Genomic DNA, 21,958 nt, shown 5'->3' with positions numbered 1-21,958 from the left:
TCCGTGTCCTCTCTTTGCTCCAGTCTTTTAAAGGTATGCCTGGTTTCCATTCGGACATCCCGACACTGACGTACGCCAGCGGGAGCTTCGTATACTTAATGGTTTTTGTGAAGCAGCTATATTGACGTAATGTTGATATTAGACTGATAGGGATCATATAATGGCATTAAAGCTCTTCTGTACTTTGTATGACTTTTAGGATTTAACAGGAGAAGCCATTAGTGGACAAATCAACAAGTCAGATAGATTTGATATTCTTTTATTACAAATTTTTAGCAGCCATCTCTTTGAACAAAGCCAAAGTATACCAGCTTGAACATGTACAACAACACTTACTACATGAGGGACTCCTCATTATCGAGGACCTTTTCATCAGAACTCTTCCAAGTTGCTCCTGGTGTCTCGTAGCCGTGTGAGGGATGTCAGCACCTCCTCTGTCGGCCGCCTCCCGAGCTGCACGCCGCCTCTGCAGCGCACGTTCACTGCTCCACTATCGCTCTCCTTATCTCCCACCACTGGACACGAGTACAATGACGTAATAATCAGTTATGGTAACATCAGTAGCAGGAAAATTGCTTCAATTTCAGCTTCAACACATTAGGTAGCCTCAGTTCCCCCCCCAATATTCATCTTTACCAAATATGTAGTTGTACTGGGCGAGCTGAGCAGAGCGGATCTTCTTATTTAAGGTCGCTCCCTGATCATCATTCAAATCGGCCCTGAAGCCGGCGTCACTGAACTGCTGCACCACCTAAACACAAGAGAGGCGGTTCTATTAGGACTACGTCTGTACTATAACAAGCGAATGAATAATGACAGATAGAACCCGAGTCACAAAGAAGGTACACTTGGTCTGCTGATGCAACAGAAGGAAATAGTCATCGTGGCCCGGACCTGTTTGCTGTACGACTCGCTGTTGCCCCCCACAGGAATGACCATGACCTGCGCCGGCGACAACCACAGAGGCCTGGGTGAAGGAGAGACAAGTCAGGCGCTTGTGAGCATCGACTGTACAGCCTGACAAAATGTTTCTGACTCAATGTGATGATTCACGGTCGCCTCACCATTTCCCTCCGAAGTTTTCGGCCAGTATAGCGATCATTCTCTCCAGGGATCCCAGCACTGCTCTGTGGATCATCACTGGCCTCCGCAACTGTCCGTCCCGACTGAGGAAGACAATAAACATCGAGACTCAAGGCTCGTCAGACACAATTCACTTGGCAATATTGATTTAGAATTTTGCATTAACGGGAGAAAACCTGTACAGGCAGGGATCATCGTCAGAACTACCAGTTTGGTTCGTTTCTGCATAAAATGGTTTACCATGAAATTAACTATAATCAGGGCAAATATCAATGCAGACATTTAAAAAAAAAAAAAAACATGAAGTAGGGCACACCTCTTTTTTAAGAGAATAAAAAGAGGTTGAAGGCAGAAGCAGGGAGCAACACGGCCTGAAGAGGTCAATTAAATAAAAAGGACTCATCTCTCATGATCCAATCAGGTCTAATTAAGTTAGACTGCTCTCTCTTTACAGAACATCACACACAGAAAGCCCAACAGACGTAGGATTGTTTAAGATGCTGCAAGCAAACAGCAAAAAATTACCACTCACCCAACATATTGAAGGTCAAATTTGATTGGCAGCTGGAAGTCCAACTGGATGGTGGCACACTGGTGTTGTCTGCCAATAGCATCTTTGATCAGAATGTCAATCTATGAAGAAACATGTTGGAGCGCGTTAGCATCAGCCGTCGCTTCTCTATCCTGACGCTGCTTTGCACAAACTGCCTTTTTGCGGACAGAGATGGAAACAGATGTGTTTCCAAGAGAAGCCGATCCTGCTACGTGTTAAAGGTCATTATGGAAAATATCACTTAATCAATGTTCTGGATGTTAGCAGATACTATGGGTTCCATTCGATGTGTGTAGTACAAAATCAAGAGCCAAGTGTTTAAATATCACGGCAAACTTCCAGACGTGCAGTGGGCGGCGCCCTGCTGCTCGGCCTCCTCACGGGGACGTTTGCTCTAAATAACCAAACGGCCCGTTTCAAAATCTTCCAGAATTGGCAAACTGCCCAGTTTGTGGCAGAAAGCACGAGTCTGCACGCTTCCTGCGTGTCGCCCTTCTCACTGACCTTGGGTCCGTAGAAGGCGCCGTCTCCTGGATTCAACTCCCAACGCTCACCAAAGTGCTGCAGACTCCTCTCCAGCTGCTGCTCACACACATACAGATACAGATAATGTAACTGTTAATGCACATTATGACAGCCATGTTGGTCTTTCTGTGTGGGGGCTTGGTTCCACAATTCAATTCAATTGAATAAGCTTCAACTGCCGCGGTGCCTATTGTCAGATGTCCATGGGGATTTAGGGATAAACATTTACCCAGCAGCCCGGCGCACATCGCTACTGAAAAGTACCACACGTGTATCAGATTGTGTATTTCATTACACCGTGTCATTTAGTTCAAAAGAGGGGGTTTTCTAGCAGTGATTAACTGGATTTAGATTACAATACATACAAATATCCACAGCTGGGCCGGCCTAAGACTACGTACGATTTTGGCGAACTCCAGGAATGTGAGTGGAACGTGTGTGCGTTCACCTGCTCAGCGTTGTCCCACTGCTCAGGCTCCCCGAGGCACGGTGCAGGACGCGTAGACAGGAGGCAGTGGAAGGAAAACCCAAACACTTGATACACACTCCTCACAAAGTCCAAACAAGACCCGATCTCTTCTTCCAGCTGGAGAGACAGAATGGAAAAACAGAAGAAATTTGAACACGAGGGCAACAAGAGGACATAAGGGTTGAAAATTCCAACCAGGGTCAGTCAAGAAAAAAAAAAAGGTAGCTGACAATGTATTTGCTGTAAAGCCTCCATAGATTGAATCAGTTTTTTTAGAAGCTAACAGACTGATGATTATCCTGTGACTATGATCTGCATGAGCATCATGGGATCACTGTGTAGGGGATCAGGATTACACACGGTGGAGCCGCAGTGATGCACACGTGGAGGTTTAATGTTTGAACGGGACAAAGACCTTCATTCATCCAGACGCTGGCCTGCTGGAATGTCTCGGGAGGTATTTGCACAGCCCATCTAATGACTGTTATATAGTCGCACATGCGTCCCGCTCTGTTTCCAACGCACTCACGGCCCCGCGAGGACAAAAGCAGCGGCCTAGGAAAACAAAGTCTGCATCGCAACGATGCAGCTCCATACGTGTTGTCTGTACCTGCTCGGGTGTGCAGAAGATGTGAGCATCGTCCTGGCAGAAGCGGCGAACTCGAGTGAGACCGCCGAGCGCTCCGGAGAGCTCGTTGCGATGCAGCGCCCCGAAGTCGGCCCATCGCAGAGGAAGCTCTTTCCACGAGCGGACGCGCTGCTCAAACATCAGACTGAACACAGGGAGGGGGAGAGCGAGGCTTAGTCTGCAGGCAAAGCTTTCTCCACGAAAAACAAATTGAGAGCTTCAGACCTTCAAGCAAGGACATTTTTGGATTGAGGGTACATTATATATTTTTTTTAAAGGGCTTGGACTTGGTTTTAAAGTTAGGGTGGGGGGTGAAGCGTTTAAATGCAATGGTTGAGGTAAGGGGGCCTCACCAGTGTGCAGGACAGTTCATGGGTTTGAGAGCGTAGGTCTGAGAGCCCTCTGATGTCACAGTGAACATGTTGTCGCTGTAGTGCTCCCAGTGACCCGAGCGCTCCCATAATGCAGTGCTGTACAAAGTCGGGGTCACGACCTCGTTGAATCCTCGCCTTCGGTACTCACTCTGCAAGACGTCAGGAAGGAAGGGTGTGTGCGACAATGAGTCCAGGGCGGGAGCAGACGGTCACAACAGCGGAATAACGGAAGTAACAAGAGCAATATTCTGACGAGTGATGTGTGGGCCCGCGGGATACAAATCACAAGGTATAATGTAATGTTACGTTGTTATTATATGTGCATGTGCACAAGATGTTGGAAAACATATTTAATCTTCACCCAAAGAAGGAAACACTGATGACCTTAACCAGACTCGGGGCGTAGTTTGGGTTTGCAGAATCAAGACGTGTGGATACGGTATCTCTTGGGTCCACAAGTCGTGCCGAACAAGGTTTAAAAGCGGCTGCAGATTCAATGTGGCAGAGGTCAAATACGGACTAGTAGGTTACACAGGATTCCAAAGCCATTCTATTGTAGAAGCTCAGCTGTCGCGTTTGAGGGTTTTCTGACATTGTAATGAAATGATATAGATGTCAGTATAAATCCAGAGTCACGGACTGTAAAGAGTGTGTGTTCACCTTAATGAAGTCTGTGAGGGTGTTGTAGATGTAGGCTCCTTTAGGCAAGAAAAAGCAGCTTCCTGGACTCACATCGTTAAAAAAGAACAGCTCCTGGTCCTACGCAAAAACCAGAACACACACACATCAGAAAACTCAATATAATAATTCACTTTTTAAAAATGTATCCTAAACTAGATTTTGTCTTACTGTCCCGATGCGTCTGTGGTCCCTCCTCCTCGCCTCCTCCTGCTCGCTCTCCCACTGCTCTTTATCCTTCTCTCCTGGAAAGGCCACACCTAAAAGACGCATCAAACCGGAGGACTCCGTCTGATTGGCCAGGGTCACAGGTGACAGCTGGGTTGGTACAGATGCGCAGTGAGGAGAGGCAGAGGGGTGTAAAAACAATTTTTTTAAAGCCAACCAGGAGGTGGAAAATGAAAAAGGGGGAGTGGGGTCAGCCAGAAGAGGAAGGGTAAACCGATGAGAGACGGCACTGATGGATAGTGATGTTTTGGTAATGGCTGAGAACAGGAAACTGGCCTTTGCTAGACACAACATCCTGCTGCTGATAATAATTCTGACTGCCATGGAATCACAGTTTGTCCAGTGGCAGCTCAGTAGGGAAACTACTCCCTGCTGCTCAATCATAAGAGACAAAGAAACATTCCATTGAGCATGAGACACTCGGGACAGACACTTTGAGAAAATTTATGCTGGATGAAATAACAAATTGAAGGGCATCCGCGTAATTCAAATGGAGGAAACTGAAGATTACACAAGAGTAAAAGTACATTAAACCCTAAAGAGCCCAGCAGAGGACAGTTACACACACACCTGGAGTGTCTTGAACACTTTGAGGAAGCCTGTGTGTGGGAGGAGGGGGCCTTTGCAGACCGCTATGCTGTCTCCACACCTGAGTCACACAGAAAGGATAAAACTGGATTAGGATGAGGTAAATGTGTAAATGACACGGCAGCCCACATGTATAGGTATACGTGTGTATTAATACCTGTAGATTGTGATGGTGGGACCGTTCATCTGCTCCTCGACGAGCTGAAGTCTCAGCAAACTGTTCTGTAAGAAGTTCAAATCACAAAACACACATCATAGTGTGAACACAGACACTTTAGCATGAAGGAATAATGACCTGCAGGCTGTCCGCTGTAAAAACGGTGCATCGTTATGAGACACTAGTATATCTGACCTGGAAGAGCTCTCGGACCTCTTCAGAGTTGATTTCCAGTCGGGACAGAGGAAGCTTGAGTGCTGCAGCCTTCTTACATCTCTCTTCCACATCACTCAGAGACCAGGCACTGTGTGCAGAGGAAAGAAAGGGGGACATTACAGCAGAACAGAGTAGTGAAGAGATCTTTTTATTGTATTTGTAATGTTAAAAGGGGCAGCAGAAAGACCCCTGTGGAGGCCAAACATTATTATGCAAAATAATTAGGGGTGTAACGATTCATTCACTGAATCGATTAATCGCGCGAAACTCTGAACAACAACAAAACACAGCGTGGAGGAGACGACTGCGAGCGAGACATTTACAAACCAACTTATGGATCCAGCGCGTGGAAACATTTTGGCTTTTGCAAACACGGAGGTGTTCTAAATAACTCGGTCGCTGTTTGTAGAATATGTAGAAGACAAATAAAAAACACGGAAACACGCCGAATCTTTCCGGCCATCTACTAAGGCGCCGTGGGATTAAACAACGCCGACAGTCAGGCACCTCTAGCAGCGTTACCGCTGCAGCAGCAGCAGCAGGTAACTCCAGCTCTGCAGACACCTCATTGATCCAAACATTGTGTAATTATTGTGTAATGTTTACATTGAAAATGGCACTTGATTCAAATAAAAGGTTAATACATTTGCCATTAATTGTTGTTTGCGTGTTTATAATATCCATAATTTAAACCTGATTTCCTTACAAGAAACAACAGGGATCTCAGAAACTTTGCCTGCACTGTCCAGTAAAGTTACTGAATCGATTTCAAGTCGCTGATCGAATCGTTCTAAATTAACCCAGATCGTCCATGAATCGGCAACAACGAATCGCGATTCGAATCAAAGTTAAAATGAATCGTTACACCCCTGAAATAATACATTTTATAATTCTTCTATAGGTCAGTGATTATTTAGTAGTCCAAAAGAGACCATATGATATTTTGACAGATTTTGCAGACTGAATTTCCAAAGATAAAAAACGTGTCCAGAGCGTTTACTCACCCGTCGTGTAGTAGATGGTCACAGTAAAGGCCGAGCTCGGACGCTCCTTCTCTGCAAACCTCGGCCCCAAATTCATTCTCCAACACTCCACCCAGGACGCACGCTCCTGTCCGCCATGCCGCCTAAGACGGAGAAGGTGACGAAGTAGGAGTAGAGATTTATTTATTTAATTACCACAGACAGTGCGCAACTGCTTTGCTGTACCAGAGTCAACCGTAAACTAATTTACAAATGTAGTTCCTGGATAGGAGATGGAGTAACATCAGTTAACATAGTATAGAAACACACTTCAAATTAAAAAGACATCAGCAGTAACATCGTATGTTGTTTCTGAAACATTAAGTGCACATTGAGCAACATTAAGTGCCTGTGCATCTGCGGGTTAGCCATGATTTCATCTTGAAGAAAACAAAATGATCCTTTGGCCTGAGAAACCCAGAACCAACTTATACCTTTCACTTTTTGTTGCAAGCACTCACAACTTAGGGGTATAACAAAAAATAGAAAAGACCACAAAAGCATTGGGTTTAAAAAAAGAAAAGAAAAAAAAGGAGCTGGGATTACCTGTCTTCCCTCATCTGTGTCAAACCCCAGAAGCTGCAGCTCACAGTCTGCCTCTAGGGGCTGTCCAAGCTCCCACAACTCCCCATTCACCTTACTGACCAGGGCTCCTTTCACACTACAGGCAGAGACGCAACAACACCGTTACAGCACTTCAGTAAGAAGAAACTCAAGAGAACACGTTTCTGCTCAAATCCATTTACCGCGCACTCTGCGCAACAAAGAGAGGGGTGGTGACACCAGCGGTCCCCTTCACGGTCCGGCCATCAGCCAGCTGGATGCTGAGCGGAGCTCCTGTAGCTTCAACTCTGCTCCGGCTGCAGCGTTTATCCCTGAGGGACTCAAAGATCCGCAGTCGCTCGAATGAAGCTGGGCACGCCTGCAAGACAGGAAAGTTGTAGGTCAGAACAGAAAAGGGATGAGAGAATAACAGGGATAATAGATTTCAACAATACCACCACACCGGTCACGTTTCTAAACAAGTTGCAATAAAAAGCGGTCATAACCTTCATGAGGGTTAGGTTTCCTGCTGGGCGGTTATAGTAAACGCCAATAGTTTTAACTAGGTGTACCTAATAAACTGTTAACAGAGCAGTCATTGATAAATCAATATTGGTATAAACAATGTGATTAACCTTCAGTGTTGACTTCTCAGCATAATGGTTGCAGTGTAATTAAGTGGATGAAAAAAATAAAAATAAAATGCCTTTGGCAAATGTTAGGTCATTTTCTTTGCCACCATTCAAATAGTTTCGGTTTTTTTTTATGCTTTACTTGAAGTAACCACTTTGAAAGCACACACGAGTGGGGGACCATGTAAAAAGGTTTTGTGGCGTCTCTTGCACAGATATAAAACACTGTACTGGTTATAAACTACATAAAGTTATATCAAAGCATGAACCAAACTTCCATCTGTCGGACCACGTCAACCTCTACCTCTCAGCACTGTCTTGTTAGCTAGCCACCTAGCTAGCGTTAGCTGTGCTCCCTGTCATGCTGTAATAACAAGACATGCGCACCTGGCTGTACCTCCTGTGCGCGCGAGCCGCTGTCCGACCGACTACCAGCCGAAATAGCTGCGTCACCGCCATCCTCTAACACACCTGCCTAAACACCCGGCGCTCATTACCACAGCTCCCACACCTGACTGTCACCCTGCTCTGCGAGCGGCCATAACACCGGAAGCAGAGATACAAAAAAAAGGCAGCGGTGACGTTGTCGGCGTGCACACGCATGACGCTATTGCCAAGCAGCGTGCGCGCACCCAGGCGTCAAATACCAGAACGCGCGCTAAGGCACATACCATAAACATCTGCGTGTGTTCGAGGGCTAATAGAGCGATGTTATCACCTCAATCCATGCACATTTAGATCAGGAACCCCGAGAAAATGTAATTATGGTGAATGTTTAAACGAAACACAGTCTCCTCTTAGTCTTGGCTCAAGATGAAGCACAACACATGACCACCAGCACGCACAGGACATCAGCTAAACTGCGCCTGCAGTGCAGAACCACCAGTACGCACCCCAAAAGTACTTCCACACAGGACCACAGCATGACGTCAGGCTACAAGGATGAACAGCAGTCACGTGCTGCATCACGTAGCTGCGCACCTCGCATCAAAACTACAGCTGCATTTGAAGCCGGTTGTTTTAGTGCCAAAGAGCAGTAGTGGCCTTGAGATTAGTAAGTGTAGTGAAAGAGATAGCATTTGTGAGATATTTGAGGGCAAAGTGTTACCACTCAAACATCGAATATATTGTGGAAGAACCATCGTCACCAGAGTTACCGTACCAATTATTTCCATATGTTAAAGCCTACTAAACTAAAACTACTGCAACATCGTTTTGAAATATCAAAACTTGACATTTGAAATGGTACGTTGGATATAATTATTAACTAGTAATAATTTTCTGGTGGACCGCTAGATGCAGTTTAAACAAATTAGGAGACAACTTGATTCTGATTTGGGACAAAAACGTATTGATTGTCACCATTTTCCGAAGAATAACTAGTACTGTGGTTACCGCAACAAATGGACGTACACGACACTTGTGCATCATCGGACATAAGAGCTGAAGTACCATTGAACTGCCACTAGGGGAAGCTACAACACTTTTAAAGCGCGCTTGATTATTCTTATTATACTTATTATTAAGTATTCGGACAGCTTTGAATACGTTTAAATTGTATTATAAATATTATATTTATAAAAATGGGACCACCTTAATTTATTTAACTAAACTTATTTCACTAGGTCTATGAAATACACTGAAAAGGACACGAGTGCTACACGTTCAAAAGCAATAGGTCTGCGGTTCTCTATAAGATGGATGCATAAAAACAGAGATGGTGGTTTTGTCTAATGTAAGGACTTAACTCGGCTATTAAATCAACATATTAATTAGCTTAGCGCAATTGTCAATAAGAACTGTAGAAGAATGGCACAGAGGCCATAAGGAAACATTTTACTTTGAATGATTGGCAACGGAGGAGATTCTGGCGCAATGTTAATGAATCAAGTATTTCATCGTTACAGATCAACTTGATTAAAATATAAATATATATATATATATATATATATATATATATATATAATTTGCAAATAGGTGTACAGTCATTGCTTAGTGTTATTCCGTTAATGTTGCGACTGAGGTTAAAGCGGATCATCAAACAATGTACTCAGTGAATTCAGTAAATGCATTAAGTGTACTGGGATACCTGAGCCAAGCGGAAATCACTAGTGTCACAAAGTTACTAAATGGCATTTCTAAAATGTGGCTTTCCAACAGTGTAAGTCGTAGTGTGCAAATGTTTAGCAACAATCAAAATAAAAAAAATAAAAAAGAAGAAACAATCAGTCTTCTGAAGGTGGTAATTAGACAAACGTAGAGGTCTTAGCAAGCAGAACAAAAGTCATAGAAAACAGCACATCTCCTCCCTCAGTAGATCAAGACAGCACCGACTGCTTACAGTCAATCGTGCAAACAAGATGTCTGCCGCATTAAGTGTGTGAGGGAAAACTGGCTACAACTCACTCCTCTACTCTAAAATCGAGGTCTTGTGAGCTGCAATATTCTTTGTGTAAAACAAAAAAAAAATAATATGCAGAAGGACTGTTAAATAATGCATATATTCACTGTGACGATAACAGAATGAGTGCATGTTTATCACACCAGAAAGGATTGGACACTCAAAGATCTGGGGTATAGCATCATTGATGAGAACAGCAGTTAAACTTCTCATATATACACAGACCATCAGCTTTGTCACATCTTCAATCAATTTCAAACTCAATTTGTCAAGGAGGAAATGGAGAAGAGGTTATTTATAGGGACACTTGAAATGTAGAACTTGATGAGTGCTCTGTAAGCAGGTAGTCTTTTTTATATAAACAGTAAATCTAGCTTTCACTGTGAAAAGTGGACACACCAAACTGGTCTGAGTCGATATTTAGCGGTTTCAGCGAGTGATCAGATAAAAAAAAAAAAAGTAAAAAAAAAAAAAAAAAGGTATACAGTTTACAGAAGGTGGTAACAGACTCGTATAACATTAAGTAAAACACCAGCGCTCGGATGAACGGCCAAACACTGTAGTGAGACGCACTCTGTGTGGTTACATTTTAACAATGTATCAAACTTTATGCGGGAACGTTTGCAGGTGCATCTTGATGTAGCTGTAAGCACAGAAGACAAACCAACACTGATCAGATAAGCACAAGAGACACGAGGGTTTGAGCAGCTACGCCCGCCGTGCACCGCGTGGGCTGACCACATGCGGGAGGAAGGGAAACACCACGGCATTAATACCTGCACTACATGGAGGATTGCTGCCATTGTGCTGACCCTTTCTTGTTTTTTTAAGTGAAGCCATGTGAGCAAAAAGTAAACACGCAGGTTTGAAGGGAAAAGCATGAGGTAAGCAAAAAAGAAAAAGAGGCCAACTACAGCTAGGGTATTAAAATAAACCCGTTTAAAAAAAATCCTTATTAGCTCAATCGCTTTCTGCCCCCCCACCCGTCCCAGATACCATGTGATTGCTGCTGCAAATAGGAAATTGCCAATTCTGTCTCTCATAAAAAGGCAGCGGAAAAAAAGGCATTAAAATGTTAATGCATAATGAAAATGGCAGCTGTGTAACAGCGCAATTCAAGTGATACTTAGTGACCAAATAAAATGCCTCTTCACCCCCCCTCCCCCCTCTCCTCCGCCCAGCTGTATTGAAACTGGATTTTATTCAAGTCAGTACATGTTGAAGCCTATTAAAAACACCCCCCCATCCCCTTCCCACTACTGAGAACCTTCACGATTCAGTGTAAGTGGAAGCACGCACAGGCAGACATTTATGTTGGAAATAAGAATACAGAATGATCTTCAACCTCCTCTTCAGAGTGGCGGCTTCAAAAGGAGGACAGAAAGGTGCGACAGACACGGCAGAGAAATTCTTCTGGAACTAAAGCTTTTCCGAGGCCTCAATCGCAGTAAAGACGAGTGCTTGATTAATGACGTTTGTCCTCATTAAGACAAACGAGAGCTTGGAGGGGGGGGGGGGGGGGGGGGGAGAAAAAAGCTGTTTCCTCTCAATTTTTATATTTACAAGCTTAGAAATATACAGTGGGAGGGATGGGAACCTGAAAATGGTTGTGTAAGAGAAGAACATTATTTACAGCAGGAGATAAGACGTTGAGCTCGGCTGCAACACTCATCACTTCAAATGAGAAATGCCATGTAACGACGCACAAGAAATCACTTTGGAGTTTTAACAATTTGAAAGGCATAATTTGACATTTGTGGAATTTTCTTCAGTTAGATGATATATCGGTCTGTTAAATATGGGGAAACACCATTTAGCTTATTATAACATGGTCAGCTGGCAGCCTGGTCCTGCGTAACGCTAACAAGATACTTCGAGGAGTTGTGAGGGCTACATTTGCCTGATATAATAATCATCTCCTGTATAACGTGTCATTTTTACACTTAGTGATGGTGATCAAACAACAATGCTAACATGCTAACAAGTTAACTGTGGAGGCGTTTCCTGTCTTGAATACTTAGCTAAGCTAACTGGCTGTGGCTTCTTATTTAGCACACGTATGATACTTTTATTCATCTCCTCAAAACACAAAAAGCTAATAAGCTAGTTTCCCAAGATGTGAAAATATTGCTTATTTCTTGCCTGTGTATCCTCTGGGAGCCGCTCCACTCCTTCACTCCGCTGCTCTCGCTCTCAATTAAGAAACCAAACATTCACACTAATGGTCCACCTCTAAATTAAGAATAGTGGCATTTCTAATTGAATCTGAATTTTCTACAGTTAGAAAAGAAGTTTGAGAAAATGGGACAGATTGAGGGTTGTTACACAACTAACTGAGAACCCCATCGCTGCACTGTGCAAGATGATGATGGCTGAAATCCACTATTTACACACAACCTATAATAGATTTAATTCAAACCAATGAACAGAAAAGATATCTGGGCTCATACCAGCAGGGCTAACACACACTCTGCACTTCAGAGAGGGGCGCTTGAACTTCTCATTCAGCATGTGTTAGACGACCACTTCAGTAGCGCGGGGGCAGGAAGGGTCTCTTCTGCGACGCGAAGGGGCCACCTGTGAACGGAGGACCGGACCGCTTGCCCCCACGGAATCCCCCCATGGGTCGTTCTTGGTTAAACTGCTGAGAGGGCGTTCGGCCCCGCAGCAGAGGTCTCTGTGGGCCGGAGAGGATGGGGGGCCGAGGGCTGGGCAAGTTGAGTAAGGGAACGGGGTGAGAGGTTTGATCGCGTGGCTGAGCCGGAGGACTTGGGGGGGGCTTTTGGAGGGAAGCGGACTTGGCGGGGAGAGCGTCGATCGCGGGGGAGTTGGGCGTGGAGGGGGAGGGCGTGGAGGGTGTTGGAGACCGGGGCAGAAGAGGCAGATTTAGAGGCTCCTTCACTCTGCCCAGCAAGGGTAGGGGAACACCAGGAGTACCTGGGCGGTGGTGAGGGAGCGCGTGGCGGGGGACGAAAGGTTCTTTAACTGTGCCAGGACGGGGCAACCTAGGGGGCTCGCCTAGCAACGACCCCATGAGGGGTGGAGGGCCCATTTTACTTCCTCTGGGCCCTCCTCTGCTGCGATCTACACCCTCAAGTCTAAGGGAGAGAGGATGCAAAAGGGGTCGATCGACAGGGACCAACACCCCCCCAACCATGACGGCACTGGGCACCGAATGGTGAGTGGGTGGAGGGGAAGGACGCTGGGGACCTGGAGGAGGTGGAGGTCTCGGGATGGGTGGGGGAGGGCCAAAGAAATGGGAGGGAGGAGGAGGATGCTGGTGGAGGAGTGATGGGGGAGGAGCTTGGATGTTATCCGTGTGGTAGGGCATTTGGAAAGGGGATTGGGGCGGAGGGTGAGCGTGGGGATGGGGCGGAGGAGGGTGGAGATGTGGAAGGAGGAGATGCGGGGGAGGCAGAGACATGGACGGGGACATGTCCTTGTTGCCAATGTTTAGAGGAGAGGGGATAGCGTGGGTTGATGGAGGCTGAGCTTCCATGTATTCCTCCTCTTCGTACCACATCGCTCCCCCCGGCCGACTGCCGGCCCCGCCCCCTCGGCGTGAACCTCGGCCAATGACGCGGATGCTCTCTACCGTCTTGATGCGCTCTCCGGCGAGTGGGCGGTTCGAGTAGCCTAGAGTCTGGATGGGTGCCCCTTCGGTGTAAGGAGACACTAGTGTCTCAATGCGGTGGTACAGTCCGTCCCGTTCATCCCCACCCGCAGCCTGTTCAGCTTTCCCCTCCCTTTTCCCACTCAGACCTCCGTCATCGGAGCCACTGCTGGCCTTACGAGAGCCCGCGGACGCTCTTCTTTCTCCGATTCCTCTGCTGTTGCCCATCATTCTTGACTGACCGTGCTGTCCTTTCTTGCCCTTCATGTCGCCACTAGGAGACGAGGATACCTGCTTCCTCACATTCGTCCCCTCATCGTCTTTCGATTTTGTGCCAGTCTTTTTTCCTGCTCCGTACCGCGAAGAGGCAGAGGAGCTCCGCAAGTCTCCATTGCTGCCGCTCCCCGACGGGGTGATCACAGCATCCCAGGGTTCACTGCGGTAGGCGGTGGGCGAGAGGTTATGACCTCCGGAAGACCCTAAAGACTCTGGCACACTCCCAGGTGTGTCCATGATCTCGTCCTGGGTGGGGGTGCCGGCAGCTTCGTCTCTCACTGGGGTCCCATCCACCCCATCGGGACTGACGTCACCCAGAGCCAGGCTGAAGCCCGGATTACCCTGCAGGAAACTGTTGATTTTGGACTCTAGGCTGGGGGAAGAAACAGAGGGAGCAGACATGCGAGGAGGAGGAGGCGGTGGAGGAGGAGGAGGAGGGGACAGCTGCCTCCCTTTCTCCCAGTCTCTTGTTCTTCCTGGTGTGTCCCGTTTCAGGCTGAGCCCCAAAGGGGGTTTGGTTTTTGGGGTGGTTGGGGTGAGCGGGGTTTTAACGGCTGAGGATTCTGGGGAGGTTCGAGTGGGAGGAGCAGAGTTGGCGTTGGTTACACTCTGCAGGAGAGAAGATAGAACTGCACAGAGACAGAAAAAGGGAGGAAGACATAATTACGTAGGAAACAAGTAGAGGAGTAAAACGTACTGAATAACGTAGTTATTGGAGTGTTTTTCAATCCAGGGGACGTGTGGTGTGTACGCATCGTACCTGGTGTGTTTGTTTTGGACAAAGCATTCAGAATGCCCTCGGGTGTGATATCCACACGGGACAAGAAGTTTGCCAAGTGAGGGCTTGAAGTAGTAGCTGCTGCTGCTGCTTGGCCAGATGGAGTGGTGGGGGTTCCCGGGGACGGCCGAGGAGACGGGGTGGCTGCTGGGAAAATACATTTTATTTTTAAAAAAGACACACAGGGATGCAGAAAGTTTTAATCAGCGTTGTGGTTGAGTAGATCAACGTATTTCAGGCAGTCATGTTCCATCAGATGGGTGATCAGATGATCAGATTTGTCAACTTTACAAAACGTCAACCCTCTTTGAACTGTTTAATAAATGCTGCTTGTGGGTTAAACAAATCATTAACAATAATTTGAATATTTTTTCAAAACATGGGACAGTTTATCTTAGTGGGACTTTTACTAAACGTCAGGCGGGCTGCAGGTTCGGATCATTATTACACTCCTGAACACACCTGTGTTCTTCATGGCAGTTGTGAGCGAGCTGAGAATGGAGCTGATCTTTCCCAGGTCCACCTTCTCCAGATTCACGCCCTTCGGGCCAGCCAGGGTGCTTTGAGCCGCCGGAGGGGTGGGCGTCACTGGCGTCGCCGTGGCGTTGGGCTTAGGGGCTTTCGTAGGCGTGGTGGGAGCCTTTAACGCCACGTCGGACTTGGCGACAGCAGTGGGCGTCTTGTCCTTCATGTCATCTGCTGGTAAAAATGCAAAAGAAATAACCAAAGAGCGTTAACACTCTTTAAGCACAGACTGGGTGACCCACTACAACACTCTGCAGCCACTGACCCCCTGCGGTGGCAGCGCCGGCCTCTTCATCGGACATGTCCATGTCCTCCGTGTGTCTGTTGTCACTGGGCACATCGGCTTCATCCATGGCCTTGCCGTCCAGCTCTGGATCCACCTGGGCTCTACTGGGCCCCAGGTAGGGGGAGTCGGAGCCGGTGGGGGAGGGGGCGTCTTCGGAGGGTGAGGGAATGGGAGAGTCCTCGGGTCCGGGTAGAGTCGACTTTAGGGAATCTAATTTTCTTTTGAGGCTGGCCACACGGTTGGCGAAGGCGTTGTACGCCTGAGTAAAAAGAAGAGAGGATGCGTATGAGAAATGAAGACGACGAAGCGGATGTTGCAGCTGTCTAACATTTATAGTGACATCTAGCATCAATCAACCAACAGTAATCGCTGCAAAGCAACGTAGGAACAACACAAAATCATTTTGTTAATGTTTTCATGAATAGAGCAACTAATAGCATTTTTTATTTCAATCCCCATCCCAAACACTCACATTTGCCACGATTTTAACCTCCTTGTACTGCATCTCGTAGAAAATGTCAGCGTTTCCCAAAGCTTCCAGCAGGGGAGGCCCCGTTTTCAACTCTTTCTCCATGAAGACGACAAGCTCCTGCAGCTTCAGACTGCCATCCTCAAAGTCCTTTGCAAACTTGTTCCCTTCCGCCTTGTCTGGAAGAGGAGGGAATTGATAAATAATAACAATTAGATACACGGTTTATACGCATTCCATAGAATTCAATAAAAGTAAATAAAAGCTAGTCATTCAAAAGATTAAACACAGATCCCTTTTTCAAGAAATATTTGCAGGATTACACGCTACTGCTGGGGACATGAAGAGGAAAGTGTCAAGTATGTTTGTGGCACACAGTATATCAGTTATATACAATACAAGTATAATAAGTGAGAGTAGTAAGTGTGTAGTGGTGATGCAGAAAAAGCCTAAAGACATCTGACCTTTGAGTCTCTTAAGAGCCTCCGTGCTGCAGACATCCACCCTGAGAGCTTCCAGCTGCTTCTCCCTCAACTCCTCTTCTGCGACTGCCTGCTTGTATCTCGACAACTGCTCAATGAGCGAGTTGGGCTAGAGAAGATATAAGAGTGCAGAGAAATAAGTCACATGACGTATAATGCTTTTCATATTTGCAACTTGGCAGGAGCAGGACTTACAGTGAACTCTGCAACTATCTTAGACTTGAGGGCAGCTTTGGTGCTGGCTGGGGCTGGAGAGTGAAAGGAAAACATGGACTCAAATACAAAAATCAAAACAACTGAAAATAGTGAAAAACCTAAAATGGTGTGGCTCCAGTTTTAGACAGTTTTTCACTTTGATTAAAAAGCAAAAGCATTGAATCAACAAACTGACCGGTCGCCGGGAGAGTCTCCTTTTCTTTCTCCTTTTCTTTCTGCTTCTCCTTCTCCTTCTGCTTTTCCTTTTCTTTCTGCTTTTCCTTCTGCTTCTCCCTTTCTTTCTGCTTCTCTCGCTCCTTTTCCTTTTTGTTGATGCCAGCTTTAAACTGAGAAATGACCTCCTCGGGATACACGCTCCTCTCCTCCCAAATTGTGAAAATCCTTTCCACTGACTTGCGGACTTTCCCGTCTCTGAAAACAACACAACAAAGGAGACACGGCACATCTCAATACCAGAAGGAGGGGGGGGGGGGGGGGGGATGGGGGGTATAAGACTTTAATGTGTACTTACCTGATAAACTGGGCCGCATTAGGAAGGACTTCAGCAAACGCTGAACGAAAGACGATGGCGTTCTTTCTCTTGCAGTTCTGTATGACATCGTTGGCGACGTAAAAGAGATTCAAGCGGTGATTGTTGTCAGCTGAAAAAGACAAATCAAGTCTGAGCTCATTTATCCCCAGTGATGCTTCACTTGTTTATCTCCGCTGTAAAATGTCTCACTCCGAATATATTTTAAAAAGTCAATTTCATACATTGTGTCTTTGTAAATAACATAAAAATATATATAGATATATTGTGTGATATTAGTCACACGATTACATGTGAAAAGGTAATACAAGCTATTCAAGAATCCAAAGACTTCCACTGTACCCTAAAATAGATTAAGTATCACGGGTTTACCGGTCAGGATTCAATTTCAGTCTGCAAACAGGATTTTTGGCACAAAAAAGAAATAATGACAAAATGTCTCCTATATTGCATTGTGTTACATTTTAGCAGAGGTTATAATCTTAAGTGTTGTTAGTTTAAAGATACAAGATCCATCAGTTCAATCAGCACGGAGTCCCCATCATCCATCTTCATCTAATGACCAGCTCCAAAAAAGGTAAAAAACAAATCGATTCAATCTCTCATACGGGCATAAACAGACCAGATGCAAATATCCTCATCGCTGTTGACAACCCACAGAGATCCTTGCTAAAAACATTTTTGGAAAATATATATTTTGGAATGAAGTGGAGGCTGACTCTGAAGCGTTCAAAACAAATACATGTCGTTAAAAAGATTTTAGTCACAATAACTGGCCGTCATTGGTACCGCTCGAGACTGATTTCACGCTTTTACAATTGTGCCCCATTAACATGATGGTGACATGAGTTGTACAAACGGCCCCTTGAGTATCGATGAGCTGCAGACTAAACCGCTCGGTCATCACATTCATGCACACTGCATTTATCACTTCTATTCCTCCATTAAATGCTGAGGCCGTTTGTAAAAGCCATTAGAAAGGCTCCAGAATGACATCGAAACACTGAAAGAGGTTTGGGACTCGATCCTTAATATTCACAGAATACGCAGCTGCAACGTCATTTAGGCTCATGTACATCAAACATGACACTTTTTAGTTAGGTATTATTCCGGCCAAAACAAGTAAAATGTGTAAGACGGGAATAAATTTGCTCACACTTAAAAAATCTAGTAGTTTTTGAATGAAGCAGGAAACGGAGGAGGGCTTTATTTTATATAAACAACGTATAAAAACTATGAGATTATATACATGTGCGTTCCCATGAATGAACTAATTTAATACTGCATTTAATATTGTTCTACTTAATTTCAGAAAAGTGCTTTCCTTAAATATATCAACTCAATACTTTCAATCACTTGATCAATAGATTATATAGTTCTTTTGAAAGTCGTATTGAAATATGCCATGCATTCAAACTTACCATCAAAAGGTATACAATTAACATAAACAATATAAATAGAATATTTCTTCTTTTGCCAGAACATGAACCTACGTGGAACCTTTTTAAGTTATCTTTTCCATTTTTATGATCCTCAATGAAAAATAAATCTTCCCATTATTTTTAACATGTTTTACCGTACATAGCTTTTGTACGGTAATTGTGTAATTGCGTATTTGTTATACTTTTGTTATACTCTTGAATTGTATTTTTCTTCTTATGTCTCTCGTTTGTACGATTCACTTTGCTGCTGTAATCAAATATTAACTTAAATAAAAAACTGACACACCAAATTTCATTCAGAAAAGAATAAAATACTGGACCTGTCGTCTACTTTGAAAACTGGTTGCGATGAACTGTGTTTGAATGACGACCAGTAGAGACTCTCGGTTAGTCCGTCAGTTAACAATGCACACAGTGGTTTGCAGCGTGCCGTCAGCACAAGCTTTTATCATGTGGGCAGCGATGTGAAGAGATAAGAAAGGTCTGCGTCGGTCATTCCCAAATGCATTGGCAGAGGCTTTTATTTAAGGATTAAAATTTGTTCTTAAAAATTGTATCTAAATACAACATTGAATCTAATATGAAAAATTACTACATTCTGTTTGTTTTGTGAATGCGAAAAAAAGGCTGTTACCTTAAAAGCATCTATATCATAAAGTCAAATAATTTGTCATCACAACAAAAATTTTGACAGACAATGGGGACAATTTCACCGAGACAATTAAGAGACCTAGTTTTTAAAAAACTTTTAACTCCAACCGTTTAAAAACAAAACAAATTTAGGGGTCAAATCTGCAAGCAGTTTATAACTATATAACTATAACTATATAATAAATGACCGTAAAAGACTTTATGATCGTTCATGTTTTTAGAACTATATCATAGTCCTCCAAAAACCCAAACCCGCAACATGTGATGAAACCAAATGTAACCAAATATATTTGTTTAAAATCCCACCTCAAACCAACTAGGTGACATTAGGTATAACTTGTAGAACACCATTGTGATATTAACTTCATGATAATACGCAAACAATACTCCACACAAAATGAAAACTACCTGCCGCCTCTTTCCCAAAACAAGTGGGAAGCTAAACCTTTCGAAAGCCCACTGATGAGCAGATATAAAAAAAATATAAAAGCTCAAACGATAAAGAGTCAAACAGTTGCAACATCAAATCACACTTCTTCCTGCAGTCACCGACGTCAACAGCTGAAGCACAAAATACCGGGTTACTGAGCTGCCTCTGTATTCTGCCCACACGCAGCTACGCCGATGAAACCTACCAAATCATTAATTTATTTCAAGATTTGATCAAAAACGTGTGCACATACATACACGTTCATCCACGCATTATTATTTTTAAGGAAATATTGTTAGAAAGCATGTAAATGTCTGTAAATCTATTAGCTAAATGCATTATTATTATTATAATATAATTATAATATTATTGCAGAAATATTGTAAGACGGCGAAAGTAGCAGTCAAAAGCAACACAAAAAAAGAATCTAAACCATAAAAGTCAGGTTTGCCCTCTTGTCATCATTGGAGAAGTTAAAATGCTGCTTGCGGGACTCATAAGACCTCCTAGGAAAGCTATGAAAAGGACATTTGTTGACACTGTAATACGGTCAGAGCGCTGTGTTGTAGAGTCTATTAAAGAGAACGGTGGGAATACTCGACAGGTACGATCAATATATCACTAGTACGCAGACAAACAGGGATTTTAAACATAATCCAGCATAATAGAGATGACCACAGATGAGAACCAACAGATTCTAGCCCCACCGGCTTGCAAAACTTTCTAGTGACACATCAGCAACTTCTGGTGACTTTTTACTAATTAATGAATGAATTCATGGATGAATAACCCTGGTCCAAAACACCTACTTTGTTTCAAGCTTTACAGGTTAAATAGCTGGAACGTGAAAACCTGCTGTTTCAATATAGTCTATTAGTCACTGTACCACACATTATTTACTTAACACGTTTAAATACGTCTATTATATTAATACACTGTGGGTTGGTAATAAACCATTATGAAGCGGTGTGAATCGAGTCGCTAGAGATGGAGGCAATGGGTTTACGGTGCAGCTGTCAGGTGCATCAACAATTTGAAACCTGAGAAAAGCGGATTGTTTATCGCTGCGTGTTAATGCTGAATGTATCTAGTGACATGTTGAGTAGAACATTTATATAATTGTAGGTTACAGTGCACTTCCATGGTAAGAGTATTATATAAAAAAAAAAAGTAAACAATCATAAAGACAGTCATCCAAAAACAAAAGTTGCACAAGGATCCAACTATAAAAACGGCAACAAAATCTGCTATTTAGCGGCTAACTGAATCAAACTAGGCACCGCGTAACCACCTTCGTTTTAACTGTTCATTCTTCGACATTTGCGGGAGTGCGGGTCAGATTTCTGCGTGAAGACGCACGAGCCCCGGGAGGCCCAACGGTAAACAGTGCTAGCAAAACGTTAGCTTAAGCTAGCTACCGTTAGCGGCTAATTTTAGGTGGCGATTACAAACGCCAGACTTGCAAGAATTCAGTCGAGGATACATTTACACCTTAACCAGTTTAGCTTTGCGCTTACTCGCCTCGCACTTCACGCAAAGCTATATTTCCATTAGCATTTGGAAGGTCGATCGGGGACAACGCAGAAAGATAAACGTGGAATTGGCTCAAGTGTGGGGGGGGCTAAGCTAGCGGGTCAGGATCAGCGCCGAAGCTACTCACATTTCTTGAGGCACTTCATCCAGTGGCGGACGATTAGGCCGTGGTGCTTTTTGTTTTCAATGCACCAGTTCGCTAGTCCCTGTATGGATTCCATGGTGTTGGACACTCCTTGAAAACGTCGGTCTAAAGACGCTTCCAGGCCGACGCTGGCGTTGCGGGCTGCGTGCCCGCTCGCGGCCCCTGAACCGGCCGCCATTTTTCCAGCTATGACCGACGGCTCGCTGCCGGAGCGGACGAGGGGGCGAACGTAATGAGGACGGCTGCGAACACGCCCACACGTTCTTCCATCAGCGGGACGTCACCGCACGCGGGGAGCAAAAGTCACCCGCGAACGGCCGCGAGTCGAACACCTTTATATACCGTCGAGCGACGTGAAACGTCGTTTCCAACGGACGGGAGAGACAGACAGAAGTCAGTTGAATTGTGTTTATTTGAGGCTGTGACTGTAACGTTAGCTACATGCGGAGTTAAAGATTTACTAATTTCTCCCTCCAAAAAAAAGTA

At 44.7% G+C, this 21,958-nt stretch overlaps 1 protein-coding gene across 5 annotated transcripts; it reads right to left on the bottom strand.

The window, feature by feature from the left end:
- Positions 1-243: 243 nt before the first annotated feature.
- Positions 244-21,949, bottom strand: tars2 (threonyl-tRNA synthetase 2, mitochondrial). Of its 5 annotated transcripts, XM_040165152.2 has the most exons (18): positions 8,084-8,329; positions 7,268-7,443; positions 7,068-7,182; positions 6,504-6,625; positions 5,479-5,587; positions 5,284-5,348; positions 5,109-5,187; positions 4,482-4,628; positions 4,293-4,391; positions 3,612-3,781; positions 3,241-3,403; positions 2,610-2,747; positions 2,141-2,218; positions 1,616-1,716; positions 1,065-1,166; positions 895-967; positions 637-751; positions 244-515 (listed from the first exon to the last, which is right to left on the bottom strand). In XM_040165152.2, exons 1-18 carry the CDS (start codon positions 8,153-8,155, stop codon positions 373-375), a joined length of 2,067 nt encoding a protein of 688 aa, XP_040021086.2. In that variant the 5' UTR covers positions 8,156-8,329; the 3' UTR covers positions 244-372. The 5 variants fall into 5 exon arrangements, 1 of the variants encoding a protein (XP_040021086.2); XR_013453688.1 differs by lacking the exons at positions 244-515; positions 637-751; positions 895-967; ... (12 more) ...; positions 7,068-7,182; positions 8,084-8,329 and adding exons at positions 12,548-14,615; positions 14,747-14,911; positions 15,227-15,463; ... (5 more) ...; positions 17,254-17,383; positions 21,455-21,949 and having other exon boundaries at positions 7,302-7,443; XR_013453690.1 differs by lacking the exons at positions 244-515; positions 637-751; positions 895-967; ... (12 more) ...; positions 7,068-7,182; positions 8,084-8,329 and adding exons at positions 12,548-14,615; positions 14,747-14,908; positions 15,227-15,463; ... (5 more) ...; positions 17,254-17,383; positions 21,455-21,949 and having other exon boundaries at positions 7,302-7,443.
- Between the last annotated feature and the right edge of the window lie 9 nt (positions 21,950-21,958).

The sequence above is a fragment of the Gasterosteus aculeatus genome, chromosome 20, assembly GCF_964276395.1.
Source record: "Gasterosteus aculeatus chromosome 20, fGasAcu3.hap1.1, whole genome shotgun sequence".
Taxonomy (NCBI): Eukaryota; Metazoa; Chordata; class Actinopteri; order Perciformes; family Gasterosteidae; genus Gasterosteus; species Gasterosteus aculeatus.
This window is presented reverse-complemented; position numbering and strand designations above follow the sequence as displayed.